The sequence below is a fragment of the Erigeron canadensis genome, chromosome 8, assembly GCF_010389155.1.
Source record: "Erigeron canadensis isolate Cc75 chromosome 8, C_canadensis_v1, whole genome shotgun sequence".
Taxonomy (NCBI): Eukaryota; Viridiplantae; Streptophyta; class Magnoliopsida; order Asterales; family Asteraceae; genus Erigeron; species Erigeron canadensis.
In genome coordinates, this window is record NC_057768.1 from 24,145,925 (window position 1) to 24,161,875 (window position 15,951).

General features: G+C 31.9%; 1 protein-coding gene across 1 annotated transcript; it reads left to right on the plus strand.

Annotated features, from left to right (window-relative positions):
• The first annotated feature begins 11,564 nt into the window (after positions 1-11,564).
• Positions 11,565-12,304, plus strand: LOC122579813 (calcium-binding protein CP1). Its single transcript, XM_043752048.1, has one exon. It carries the CDS (start codon positions 11,710-11,712, stop codon positions 12,151-12,153), a length of 444 nt encoding a protein of 147 aa, XP_043607983.1. The 5' UTR covers positions 11,565-11,709; the 3' UTR covers positions 12,154-12,304.
• Positions 12,305-15,951: the final 3,647 nt, after the last annotated feature.

Below are 15,951 nucleotides of genomic sequence, written 5' to 3' on the forward strand. Positions count from 1 at the left end.
TAGGAGGTGATAAGTCAAAGAGTGCGATAGCCAAATGCCTAGGTCGTACGGGCTCCGCCATCGGATTTAAAAATTCATCGAAAGTATATCGAATGACCTCTCTAATGAAAAAGCATGAAATTTTAAGAACACTGTAACACCCCAAATAATTTTAAGGTAATAAATTAACCCTTTTTATAGTTTTGACATTAAAATAAGTTCCTAGTATTTTATTTTTGGATATGGGGTTAATTTAGTTGGAACTTTAGTGGATAACGAGTAAAATACCCACAAAGGTAAAAAGGGGGTGTGGCATCACATTAGAATGCCAACCACATTGACTTGATTATTCATCCTTCCACCATCTTCTCTTTTCTCTACTCTTCATATTTTCTTCTCATTTCAACTCAACAAAATCCTAACCTTCATGCAATCCAAGTAATCTATTCAAGAACTATAACAATAATCATCTTCAATTAAATTAGAAATTTAAAAGTTAGGATTTGAGTTGGGGTGTGCTGGTGGTGCCAAAATTCAAAGGAGAAAATGGTGAAATTGTGATTTGAAAACCCTAACCTATTATCTTCCATTATTGAGATATTGATTTCCTTAACCTAATTTTAGTCTCTTTTATTAAATTAGGGTTGTTGAAAGGTAGAAATTGGAGGTTTTGCTAGTGATGAGTTCATGTATGAGTTTCCCCCAAATTCATGTAGTTTATGATTTTGTTGTTGAGTTGCTTATTTAAAATTTATTATAATGAGAATGTTGGTTTTGAAAACCCAGATATGAATAATGGTTATTTTGGTAGCCAAAATGATGATGATGAAATTCTTGAAATGATATGAGAAAATTTGATAAATAAGCAACTCAATGACATAGTGGATTTGGTTAGAGGTTAGGAATGCTAGTGAAAGGTTGATTAGCTATGTTGAGATAGCTAGGAAAGTTAATGTTGACTTATGTGTGCATTATGATATGTGATAGGTTGAAAGCTTGATTTGTGTCATCGCGGTTATCTTTGTTATTGTTGTTTCGCGAAGGTGAGTATACTTGCATATATTTGTATATTCGTCGGGTCAATTACCATTCGTGTCGAGCGAGTCCATGGTGGTAATTGATTTGGCGTTAAGTCCCATGTTTATGGTTGAGCTTGATTACAGGCCTAATTGGTGGCCATTGGCTCATGTGGAGCATTTGTTATTGTTATATTTGATTGTGATTGTAATCATTTGCTTATATGGATCCATGTAATGCCTAGCCCAAGGGTGAGTATTATGGATATGACACGACGGTGTCATAGTCCATATGCAACAGTTCCTTGAGCATTGCCCTCCTTTGTTTATATGATTATATGCAAGCATATTCACTAAGCATTCGTTTACCTTTTAGTTGTTTACCTTTGTGATTTAGGTAGTTCCGGAAGAAGGTCCTAGGTTGGATTGAATTGAAGTTTAGAGTCAAAGTTGCTACTTGAATTTGGAAGGTATTTGGCTATTCATAGAAGAATGACATATTTTGGTTAGACACTTAGATATCCCTCTTGACTTTGGTTCATGGTACATTTTGGTTGTTAATGGTCATGTTTTGGTACATTTTGTAAATGGTCATGTTTATGTCTTTTGGAGTTGACAAAGATGGTTTCTTTGGTTGTAAAATGTCAAAATGGGTAATCGACCCATATGGTTGTGTAGTTGATCGTGGATCAAACGAATTTGACAAATATGATTGTTTACAGGTTAACTCTCTTGCTTTCAATTCTGGAATGTAATTTGCATAATATTTGGTTTGAGGTTTGAAGGTTTTGGTTTAATCTAAAGTGGACAAATTTTGATGTTGCTGAACTATGGGCCACTGCGGCGCAGTGAAGGAGGTTTTGCCCACTGTGGCGTAGTGGAAACCCACGACCAGAATTTCTTTTCCTCCCACTGCGGCGCAATGGGAGTGTATCAAACCCACTGCGGCGCAATGGGGTTCTTCCAGTCTTGGGTCCGAGATTTCCCACTGCGGCGCAGTGGGGGTTCTCAACCCCACCAAGATTTAGGTATTCTTTCGTGTAGAGAGTGCCTAGACTTAAACCTTAGTTGAGACTCGACCTTAAGTGTTAGAAATTTAATATGGGACCCGAATATGTGTTTGATGATGTTAGCTTATAAAATTGCTAGTATTAAAGCACAATAAGAAGCCGGCCTTATTGTGGTTGAAGTACTAACAACTTTATAAACCAACCGCATCAAACTTTGGAACGGTCTAGTATAAAGTATAGGTCATGGCTTATAGTTCATAGGATAGAGGTAGGTTATGTGTTTGATTCAGTTTGTCTACTCTTATTATAGTTTGGAAGAGAAAAATCATCACGAGGAAACTGAAAATCATAATGCGAGAAGTGAAGAGGAAGTCATCTTTCCCGAGAATAGCATGGACATCTCGGATCAGATAGGGAGAGCACTAGAAAAATATACTCCTTTCTTACTCAAAAGGTTAAACCAAACGATGGAAGGGGCTATGAATGATCACATAGCCCAAATGATTAGAGAAGAAGTGGCTATAATTGTTCAACGAGAATTTGAGAAGAGGGATGGAAAGGGCAAGAGTAAGAAGGACGATGAAGAGAAGGAGGTGGAGGTGACGGGAGAGAAGTTCTACAAAAAGAAGTTTTCTTTTAAGGATTTTGATGTGTCTCACCCTCCTGAATATCATGGTGACCGTAACCCCATTGTTTGTACTAGATGGGTGTCGGAGATTGAAGGGTCTTTTTGCACTAGTCAATGCCCTGAAGATCTTAAAGTGGTGTTTGCCGTGAGCATGTTGAGGGATAAAGCAAAGAGATGGTGGGACAATTTACTGACGGTGAAGAAGGGAGCACTTGATAACATGGATTGGCCCGAGTTCAAGGTCATGTTTTATAAAGAATTCAGATCGGAGGCGGAGGTGACTAGATTGAGGAGTGAATTCCTCAATGACTCCCAAGGAACCCTTAGTTTGACGAAGTTTCGTGCCCAATTTGTTGATAAGGCACAATTCTGTCCCGAGTTCTTGGAGAATGAGCTATTGTTGAAGGAGCAGTTTTACTTGAAATTGAAGAAGAGTCTAAGGGAGAAAATAATTTTACGTCAAATGGACTTCTTCTCCATGTTGTGTGATGTGGCTCGAGACTACGAGATTGAACAATCAAGGGTTGATGAGGGGGACTTGAAGAGGAGGTATGATGGAGATAACTCTCCAAACAAAAAGTTTAGACAAGATAGTGCTTCTGGTAGTAATGCCATTAGAAGAAATTCTCCCTTTTGCAAAACTTGCAAGAGAAATCATCATAGTTCATGTAGGGAGAAGGCTTGCTACAATTGTGGGAAAACGGGTCATGTGAGTCGAGATTGTAAATCAAGGCCCCATAAACCCATCATTTGCTTTAAGTGTTTTGAAGAAGGGCACATGAAGAGTTCGTGTCCTAAGCTAACAGGGGAGGAGAGAGAAGAGGATAGGAGAAAAGAAGCGGAAAGAAGGAATGCATTGGCACATGGAAACCAAAGGGGAAGATCATTCCAACTCACCGTGGAACAAGCCAAGAATACCGATGATGTTATCACAGGTACATTTCTTATGTATAACGTGCTTATGAGAATTCTTTTTGATTCAGGGGCGAATAGATCATTTGTTGCAACTAGGGTGATTCATATTATTTCTATGTCTAAGTCAAGTTTAGATAACATATTACAAGTTGAAGTTGGGAATGGTAGGACGGAAATAGTAAAAGATGTGTATAAGAATTGTGAGATCAAGATCGTTACGGAACTTTTCCAAGCCAACCTAATTCCTTTCCCAATGGGAGAATTCGATATAATCTTAGGTATGGATTGGTTAAGCTCTTGTAATGCCAAGATCGCATGTGACGAAAAGATGATTTATTTGAAGACTTCAAAGGGAAGAGATTTGATAATATATGGTGATAGAAGTGAGTGTCCTATATTTGTTTGTACTTTTGCTCGTACCCAACGTTATTTGTCTCATGGATGTCATGCGTATCTTGCTCACATCGTTGATGTTGAGAAGAAATCTCTATCTAATAAATTAAAAAAATTAATATATTGTATTAGTATTTATTATTATTTTTTTAGAATGAAAAAAAATTACACCATTAATATCAAAAATCCACTTTTGAAAATTATAATATATACAATTATTTAATACACTTAATTATAACCTTTAATAATACATTTAACAAAATATTATATGAATTATAACTTAATCTCAATGAAGATTTGACAATAACATGTTTGAGTTTTTAAGATGTCTAGTTAGAGTTAAACATAATTCATTGTGTTAGATTAAGGGCCTGTTTCTTTTTTTTAGTCATTAAGTGCTAAGGGGATGTTTGGTACAAATAAATGGAAAGAGAGAAATGGAAATGAAATCATTTCCTACGTTTGTTTGAGCCTGAGAAAAAGGGACACGGAGAAGTGATAGCTAGGAGAAATGACTCCTATTTTCATTTCCATCCTGTTAGTGAAGAAATCAACTTTGCTACTAGGATTTATCGTAATCCCTAATTTCAATAATTTTTTCCATAGGTTAGTTTCTTTATTTTAGAGGAAGTGAAGACGAATAGCCGAGTTGCCTGCTTGACTGCTTTCATCTCCTGATGTCAGAAAAGGTGTTCTATCGCATTTCCGAGACGGTCGTCGAACTCCATAAAAACACGTAGTCAGAATAAATAAGAAAGATAAGAGCTAAGATTCAGGAAAGGAAGCGGGTAGCCGTCCGGCGATTGAGGACCGCACATATCAAAGATAAAGAATATGAAAACCGAGACTATTTAAGTCGAACTCGGATATACTGACCGGGAAACTGAGTTGAAAGTAAGGCTTTAAGCGAATTAAGTTTATGAGTTCGATTGGTTTTCACTCCTACTGACCTTTCCATTTAATCACTGACAAAACCTACCTTTCAATTCTTCCACCGTCCAGGCTCCCTCTCCTCCTTATGCTCCCCCGGCGCAGGCCTACCATGCTTCGCGCCTGCGGCGCCATGGTTTATTTTGAGGGAAATGACTTTGACTCTTAAAAAAAGTATATAATCTCACTCACATGCATGGCACATTCATTTTAGTACAAAGCCAAAATTATCATTATTCCCTTTATCATCTTCCTCCTCCTCCAAAATATTTTCATCATCTGTTTCTCTGTTCTTCAACTCATCAAACCGAAACCATGGGGATATTAAAGGGTTTTTCATGTTCTTGATTCTTATTATAATATCAAAGTCAGTAAGAATTTTTTGCTTTTTGTAATAGTTTTTGTATCAAAATGGAAATTTTTTACATCCATTGAAAATAGGGTTTTTAATTTGGGAATTTTTTTGTTATTGATAACGTAATCGATCTTTTCTTTTGTTTTATTTGTTTGAATACTTTGATCTTAAAGTCATTCTACCACCACCACTCCACCGATTCGTGAGACACTCAATTAGTAGATATGATGAAAGATCTTGTGCTGATTTTTTTCACTTCCTGTATATTATTATTATTATTATTATTATTATTATTATTATTATTATTATTATTATTATTATTACTAGCACGTTACCCGCGCAATGCGGCGGTGGTCGTGACATGCCGTTATAGTGGGGGGCCGAGTGTTGGTGGTGGAGACGGCGTCGAGTGGTGTGGATAATTGATGTAAATGGTTAATGAAAATATATTAAAGAATAAAGGATTGGTAGTGTAAATTAATCATTAATGTTATGGGGTAGTGTATGTTGAAATATTTTAAGAGGTACTAAGTGAAAATATTACATATTTTCAACACTTCCATAAATAAAATGGGCTATTTTTTTTATAATATAGTATAGATTATTATTATTATTATTATTAGAGTTATTTACTGAAATGGTACCTGGACTATCCACGATATTACTAGTTTCATACCTATAACTTTAAAATTACTCTCATCATACCCCCAACTTATCAATTTTTCACTCGGACGATACCTGACTTGACGGGCGTCAGTTTGGCCGTTAAGTTGGGGTATGACTACCGTAAATTTTATTGTTGTTGTTGTTGTTGTTGTTGTTTTAATTACACAAAGTATATTGATATTTTTAATAAAAATAACAATAATAAATGTACTTTATTACGCAAACTGATACACGTAAATTTTATATAAAAAAACTAAATATTTACGATATTTTTTATAAAAGTAAAGTATTCTTTTATAAAATAAAAGTAAATATTTACAAAAAATATCAATGTACTTTTTAAAATTATTTATTCCTAAATAATACTTAGTGTAATTAAAACAACAACAACAACAACAACAATAATAATAATAGTAAAAACATCACTTCCATTAGAAATTAATAGGATTTACAAGAAATTATAGCAGTAGTAATAATAATAATAATAATAATAATAATAATAATAATAATAATAATAATAATAATAATAATAATAATAATAATAATGGTTAATTACATAAATGATACCTGGACTATCCACTATATTACTGGTTTCATACCTAAAACTTTAAAATTTACCGTAATCGTACCCCAACTTAACGGCCAAACTGACGCCCGTTAGGTCAGGTATCGTCCGTGTGGAGAATTGATAAGTTGGGGTATGATGAGAGTAATTTTAAAGTTATAGGTATGAAATCAGTAATATGGCGGATAGTGCAGGTACCATTTCAGTAAATAACCCTAATTATTATTGTTATTATTATTATTATTATTATTATTATTATTATTACATAAAACAATTATATTTTGTAATTTTTATATATTGTTTAATATTTACATGGGTTTATAAAACTGAAAAATGAGATTTTTATTTTATAAAAAAATTCCATTTTCATTTCTTTGACTTTTATACCAAACACAAGAAACGATTTTGCTAGTTTTTCAGATCAATTTTTATGTCATTATCAAATAAAAGAATTTACTTAATTTCTCAGTCAATTTCATTTCTCCCTATTTTATTTCTTTGATTCATTTCAATTATCTAAATTTCTACCAATCAAACGTGCCCTAAGTGTATTAAGTGACTGAATGCATTAAGAATGTCTGTATGTATTAAGTAAAATATAAGTAATTGACGGTTATTTTTGTTTATTAAGTCAAAAAAGAACACAAAATTTGGCTGAATGATTAAGTTCTTAACTATTAAGTTTATTAAATAAAAAAGAAACAAGGCCTAAATTATTGATGTGGTCAAACATTTTTCATCATGTCTTACCGGAGAAGGTTTAAGGCGTATGTGTATTAATGTATTAGTGTGTATATATATATGGGTTAAGTGCATGGGAATGTAACTAACTATGGCAGAAAAGTTATTGTATGCATGAACTTACAAAACCTTTATTGTATGCATGAACCCTGCTAAAATTTTATTGTATCACGAAACCGGTTAAAGGCTTTATGTGGGCCGATTAAGTGCATGAAAATATAATAAACTATGTCCAAAAAGTTATTGTGTGCATGAACTTACAAAACCTCTATTATATGTAAGAAACTATGATAAATATTTATTGTATCAAAATTTTTACAATTTCCACTTTTTTACTTTTTTTCATCTCCCACATATATAGATAAAATAAATAAAATCAAAGAGAAGAAGAAAAAGCAAAAAACAGTAACAGTGGACGACCAATATCTCCCAGTGACAGGTGTGTAAAAGGAATTACTTGTTTGTCAGTTTCATAATGAAATACAGAAAAAAGAATAGGTGTGATGGTTTGACATCGTTTCATCAGTGATTGTGTTTGTTTTTCATTTATTTGACATCATCATCATCAAGATATAGAGAATCCGATATTTTTTTTTCAATTCTTATAGTTCTAAATTCTGATGAATGTGTGTAGTTAAAACTAGTTTTTTCACCCCGGGGGGACGTTGTCCGTGATCGACACTGCGTCATGCAAGCATTTACACATACAACAGTATCTAAAAGTTTGGACACTTAAAATTATCTATAAGGGGTAGAAACTAAAAAACTTGGTGGCAAAAATCAAAAGTTTAGTTAGGAACCTTAAAATAAGAGATATAAAGTAAAGAAAAAAAAAGATTTGATGATTAAAGTTAGAAACGCAAAGTTAATTGATAAAAATTAAAAATTTTAAAACTAAACTATAATTAAGTTGGTGTAGAAAAATTAGACTAAAGTTAAAAAACCAATAAGTTAAGTGGTACAAATAAGTTAAAAGCGTTAAAATAAGAGATAGAAAATAGAAAAAAAATTAAAAAAAATTGATGATTAAAGTTAAAGTCCAAAGTTAATTGATAAAAATTAAAAACTTTAAAAGTAAATTATACTTGTATATAAAAAGTTAGACTAAAGTTATGAAACCTAAAAGTTAAGTGGTAAAAATAAGAAACTATAATAATATACAATCTAAAAAAAATAAGAAAATAAAAAACTGTAGAAAATAACAAAATAAGAATAAGACAAAATTGTTGACGTCATGTTGACTTCAGCAGGTAGCTAAGAATTCACAAGGGTTACCGGCTAAGGGAATAGCAGGTCAATCGTGTATTCTATAACGTTTCTGATTTTGTTCATGCATACAATAAAAGGTTCTGTAAGTTAATGCACACAATAACTTTTCATCCATACTTACTTACATTTCCGTGCACTTAGATGGATTATACGGTAGTCATGGCGGGGACAGTGTGATGGTAGGGGTGGCCATTGGTGACGAAAGCGATGTCGAATGGTGTAGATAATTGATATAAAAATAATATAGATGAATGAGTAAGAAATGATTAATATAAATGATAAATATAGTTTTGTTGGTTAATTTTAAAATGTTATTACATATTAATGAAATTGGTGATCATTGGTTTTTAAAAACCTATTTTGGGTTCAAAAAATCACTTCTCAATTATCATATGCATGGCAGTAGTTTAACAAGGTTTTTTTTTTCCTTTCTCATTTTTTTTTTAAGTTTTGAGTTTCGTTAAGCATTCATGTTTAGTTAATTATCACATACGATTATACTTAAGTACCTGTTGACCTATAAATATAAAAGAAGTAATGATATATCAACCCAACAAATCAGCCTACTAATCATCCTAAAATATTTATCATATGATAAGTGTAATCCACTCATTTTTTCTCTTAATCTCATCTTTCAAGTGTCATTATCATATGATTAGGTTGATCATCAGGTTGTTTTTTTAGGTGATTAATCATTTTTCATATAAAAAAATAAATGTTAAATGCAGCCTTAAAGGCTACACTTAACGTGCATAAAAAACTTGTATCTTTCGTATTAAAAGGTAACCATTTGATTTATATGATAACTATATACAACTATTTAATTTATCTTAACTATAACCATTAAAACTACCTTTTAACAATTTTTATTTTGTGGTGAGGAAATCTTAACAATGTTATATCCATTTATACATAAAAAAAAATAAACTTTTTAAGGTATTGTCAAAATTTGAACCAAATGTAGACCATCAAAGTTGGGGGGCGATAATTATCTGCTTTGTCTTAAAAAAAAAATTACTATTGGATACTTTGCGCCGTAACCTTCCTTGTTTGACACATGGCAAGGAAATACTGTATGAGTAGTGTATGTCATAGGCGAATCTGGGTGTGCGGTGCAAGTTTCTCTACGTTAAAAGAATCCAAATTTAATTGACCTTTCCTTCTCTCCCAAAAGACAAGAATCAACAGCTATTTGGACCTCTCCTTCCTTTGGACGAACATCAATACGTCATCCCATACGTACATATGTATAACAATCTCCATTTTTTTTCTTATTTATGACATCATTGTTAATTTATCAAACTATAATCACTAAAAAGTTAATAATACTAATGCATGATATCATCCCACACGTCTTACTATCTCTAGTTCTCTACTTTACTTTTTAATTTCATATAAAACAGATTTAACAAACACGGTTAGATCAAGAGGAAACATTTTGTCCTTTTTTTACAACGAATTATTAGTTAATATTTAGCATTTGAAACATCATAATGATATATTATCACAAAGACATAATTAATTAAGCAATATGCAGTGTTCGAACCACACATATTTACGATGAAATTCAAGACTCACAAAAATCTCTCTTAATAATCCTTTCCTACAATTTTGTCGGTTTAAATAGCGGTTAAGAATATGATTCTCATTTGCTACAAAATGGTTAGAGCTCCTAAAAAATATCATAAAAATGAAAAATCAAACTTATTCAGTATTTTATAAAAGATGGGACAAAATAAAATACGGTTGTTGTATATAATAGATCTCTACTTTTTTTTGTTTATGTGTTAAAGGAAACTGGTCAACAATGTATAGCTTCATGCCTTTATGTAGGTCCGTAGGTATATATGATGAACGTGCGCCACAAGCCTAGCCCTTTTCTCCATATAAAAATGAAACAAAACCTTGTCGACAATAATCTAAAACATTATTAATCATTACATAATTACGCACAATTTTAATTTCCTTTGATTTATTGTGTCTTATTTTCTTTTCTTTTTTTAGTTTTTTATCCATTCCAATAAGCTTTATTAATTATTTTCTATCAATTATATCTATATTTCTAATTATACTCGGTTATATTTAAGAAAATCCGTTATATGCTACATATTTAGAACAAAATAAACTTGGTAACAAATAATCACGATATAAATTTCCTTATATTTCTTAACAACTAAATAAATTTTAATGTATCCAATCAATAACTTGTTACTATTACAAAAAAATCTTAATAGATTGTGATTATAAACATAATTAAATAAAACAAAATGATAAATATATATAATAATTGGCTTATATTTAACACGTTATGATTTGCAATTAAACATAACCATTTTAGTATTTACTAGGGATAAGATTCAATATATATCTTTGGGGTTTGCTAAATAGAGCCCTTAGGACTGTGTTTAAAGTGCATAAATTGTTTGTACATTTATCATGAAAATCAAGGGACGAACTCTTAATATGGAAGGTACAAGTTTTTTATGCACGTTATTTAACATTTCTTATATCTTTTTGGATTTTATTAATGACAACCAGTATAATTTATTTGGGTGAATTAAAATTTGTATGTAATTTGTCATACGAAACCTAGGGGATGATTTTTTATGTATAAAGTACTAACTTTTTTTTTTGAAAGGTGTAGATCATTTGCTCGCAACAGGGGATCTAGCTTACGTTGTCTTAACCGAGTCCGTGCTACAGAACCCCCTCACCCTCAATACCTAGTAGGAGAAAAACCCCCAACTAAATCATCCGAAGGCACGACATTTAATTGGGATAAAATTATGCCCCCTCTACATGAATAAAACCTGCTTTACTGAAAGACTTTATTTGTAAAAGACGTTAAAATGTTTTATCATATCTTAAACTCAAAACCTGCAGCATGAAAAACTGGTGGTCAACTATTAAACTACAAAGGAGAAGTACGTATCCAGTATAAAGTACTAACTAATAACATTTTAAACGTAGTGTAAGTCTATATTTATTACTCGTATTTCTTTTAAACCAAAAGTATTTTGTCTTTATGGTATGATCATATTCGTGGACTCTTGAAGACCGGGTAAACCTGCCTATAAATACACAATGAATCTCCCCTTTTCAAGGAAAAGAAAACACCATAAAAAACCTTCAACAAAAGTTGTTCCTCTCTTCTCATTTTAAATCACATAACCCCTTTCTCTTCATTACCACACACCCACAAAAACATTAAAAAAAAAAAAAAAACATATAGAACATCAAAAATGTGTCCAACAGGAACATCATCATCTGTATTTCCAACCAGGAACATAACAGACTTACGTTCAGCATTCGACATCCTGGACGTCGACCATGATGGAAAAATCAGCCATGAAGATCTCAAAACATCGTATTCAGACGCCGACGATGACGTCATCTTAACAATGATGACGGTTGCAGATGCTAATAAAAATGGGTATGTGGAATATGATGAGTTTGAAAAGGTGTTGAAAAATAATAGTTCTAATAATAAAGGTGTGATGGAAGATGTGTTTAAGGCAATGGATTGTGATGGTGATGGGAAAGTTGGGTATGGTGATTTAAGAAATTATCTTAATGAAGCTGGATTAGAGGTTAATGATGATGAGATTAAGGCCATGATTAGATTAGGTGGTGGTGATAATAATGGTGTTACTTTTGATGGGTTTTTGAAGATTTTGGCTGTTTGATGATGTCTTCATTGGTTTGAGGTGTTTTTTATTTTGTTTTTGAAACATTATTGAGATGAGTTTTAATTGTATTTTAATTTAATGTAATGCTATTGAAATTATCAATTCAATTTTATGCCAAAATGAAGCAAAAAAGAGTAGTTTTACATTACGAGTATTATCTATCTTATATTCTCTTTTTCATTGCTTGTTATTGATGTTTTGAGGGTGCCGGAAAATGCATTTGAAGATTTGGAGGCCAAACTAATTGAACTTTTAATTAGAGCTATGATTGAAATTATCAATTGAATTTACCGATTGAGTTTCTTATTTTGTAAAACATTAATTATTGCCAAAAATAAGATGTTCCATTTAACACAATTGAAATTATTGGTAAAGTATATGCCATTGACTTAAATATTTGTATTTCCTTTGTACTTTAATTTCCTTTTGTTTTAGTTTTGTTATACTTCGTCACCTGTTTGGGGTTGGTTTATAATAAAAAGTCGTTAAAAATAATATTTTAAATTTATGCCAAACGCCAAATGGTTGGTTTGCTCTCGTATCAGATTTGCTTTTTAAATTGCTTGTTTTTTTTATGTATAATTAATTTAATATATGTAATTATGTTAAGTATCTTGGGTTGTCACTTTTCAGCCGTTTGCTGAAGAATTTTAATTTAATAAAGCTCTACATATAGAACCAGAAGCAAACATAGCAATGCAGCTGGATTGATGTTCATAATCGGATTGGGGATTGAATAAATAAGTTTAACAAAATTGGAACCCCTATATAGTGCTACTTAGGTGTTGCTCTGAATCTGGTTCTGATTTTGAAGTTGTTTAAGAGGGGTTTTGTTTAAAACTTAATTGATTTAATGAGTAAATGTTTTGATAAATATATTTGTAAGTTTGTTTATGACTTAATCTGTAAAATATGTTCCAAATAAAGGTCATATATATTGTTTGTTTATCAAGTCATTGATTTTTAATAATTTTCTTTTACACGTGGTTCATTCAGCACATAAAATCAATTAATATTGCTTAATCTACATAGGCAGTTTTATGTCGACATAACTTGGTTCGAAATTGGTTCGAATACAAGTTGTTTGGTCCCAAACAAAAGAATTAGGCGAAACGAAATGAAGGATGGTGTCTACACAACCAACTCGATGCTTTTATGTCGTTGGTTCATTGATTAATATGCGAGTATTTGTTATCTTTAAACATAAGCTAGCACGCACCAGTGCAATGCAGTGGTGGATCGGTGGTGACAGCGACGACAGTCTGGTCGTGAAGTTGGTTGGTTACGATAGCGGCGACAACTGGTGGAATGGCGGCAAGTGATGTGAATTGATGTAAATGTGATCTAAAAATAGTAATGCGGTAGTTGAAATATTTCTTTAGAAGATAATTGTTTATAATATAAATTGGTTAGATAAATGTTTAGTGTGTAAATAAGGTTTCTTGCCCAATTCTTTTTAACTATTTTTAAAAATGAAAAGAGTTAACCAACTCTTTATAGAAGAGTTGGCCACCAGCTGTCACTTTCTGGGAGCAACCTCTTGACTTACCTTGACACTATCCTTGTTAGGGGTTATGGTTACCAATTCAGTACATAGGATAAAGCGGTTCCTATCAATATACCCTTTTTTTTATAAATTAAAAGAGTTGTAGTTTTTATAAGGAAATATAGATAACACTGTAGTTAAATAAACGTTAACTGTCCTTCAGCTTTAGCTCAATGGTTGAAATACTATCCCCTTTACATGAGGTCTTGTGTTCAAGCCTTGGGAAAGACATAGGAATTAAGCCCCTTTATGAGGGTTTGGTTTGGGTATACCATGTTCAAGTCTGAGGGGACAAGGTTTACCCCTATTAATCGTCGTGTCATCGAACATGTTAGTAGGGGGTTTTCCTCCCATCGGGTATTTGAAATAGGCATTTCTACTTCGAGGGAGCTCTCTAGCGTGGATCCGGTTAAAACAACGTATGCTAGACCTCTCGCTGTCGAATCGCGACACGAAGTTTTCAAACAAAACTCACCTTTAAAAAAAAATAGTAAACGTTAACTTATCGTTGGAATTAACGTTTGCTGGGTTACTGGAATACTGGGTATACTTTCATTTCGAAGAATTTATGCCAAAGGACAAACAAAAGTGGAGTGCTTTGTGTCAACAGATTCTCTTTAATGATATTCCACATATTGACCATTTGGTGCATATAATTCTTTGTATAATTCCAATAATATAGCAGGGCTAAATGATACACCCATCTAAATAATTTTTTTAATAATTCTCTTTTTAACAAAATTATTATATATATGTTAAAATCAAGAGATAGAAGTGTTAAAAACGAATTAGTAGATTATATGTATCATAGTTTTAACAAAATTATTAAGATTATTTGTTTAAAAGAGTTATATAATTTTCCATATAATACTGTAGTGTGGAACTGTAGATAGACTTGAGACTTCACATTGTGTTGTGAAATGGATCAAATTGACAAAATTAGATCTGGTCCAATTGGAATAAACAAAGCATTACAAGTTTACAACCTTGGAATTGCTGTATATTGTTTGCCTGTTTGGCAGCTTTTGTTTGGTTCTAGTTGTGGAGTTATTTGGCCTAGAACAATGTTACAAAAGTCAGGTATGTGGCTTAGTTGTTGTAGCCCAAATGAAATCTATGATGGTAGCCCAAATAAAATCTACTTTATCGGTTTATGTTGATTGAAATAAATTAATAGGATTTTTTTTTTCTTTTCTTTTCTTTCTCTTTGTATTAAAGAAATAGGAAAAGCAACCTTCAAAGAGGCAAAAATGATATTTTAGTTATTTTGATAATTTAATCGTGTCAGTATGTGTTTTTAACTTTTTGATGTATAAAAAAAATTGTTTGTCACATAAAGCGAAATTTTTCCCCATCTAACTTCAACTCTTCAAGCAACTTAAGTGTTTAACCAATACGTATGTGAAGGCTTAGAAAAACTGGAAATCATAGAGATTGGTTTTAGACTTTTAGATATCAAAAGCTACATATTTTAACCTTGTATTTTTAGTGACAAACACTCATGAGTATGCTTTTAAAAATGTCTTTGGAAAGTGGGGAAAGTGGTCGTTAAAAATACCTCATGATTAAGTTCAAGACAACATATATAATTGTGTCCTGACAATTTCGACATATGTTCTAGGTATTTTGTTACATCTATCTTTAGCAAGATATTTTTAAGCACATCAATTATTTTTAAGTAAAGTAGTAAGATACTTGTGCAGTTTTGAAATATGATTTGTTGGATGTAAAATCCATGTCCCACATTGAGCTTGTATTGGAGTTGAAAAGTTAGACTTATATTAGCATGTGACTCCCTCTATTACGTACGAGTATGATTTTAAAGTCAAATTCCATTGGGCTTCATAAGTTGGGATGTAAACGATCCTAATATGCTTTTCAACATAATTTAATCATATGGTTTTGTGTAATCAAATGGTATTGCATGATCATGTCTTTAATATGCTAGTATTATAGTCTTAATTGTGTATAAGCCAATGATGACCAGGTCAGAGGTACTCTCGGTTTTACCTAAGGTCTTGAGTTCGAAAAAAAATGAATTTATAACCAATCTATAGAACGGAAACCTTTTCTTTTATTACCAGACCGAATTGCCGTCTCTTGAACTCATATCAACCAGTCTCGGTACGTAGTAGTAATCTTCCATGGAAAATTTTCTTTGACAATGGTGTCATTATCAATTTGGCCATTACAATACTAGATAGTTGTGTGGTCTCGTTATAACAGACAATGATATTTATGTCTGGAAG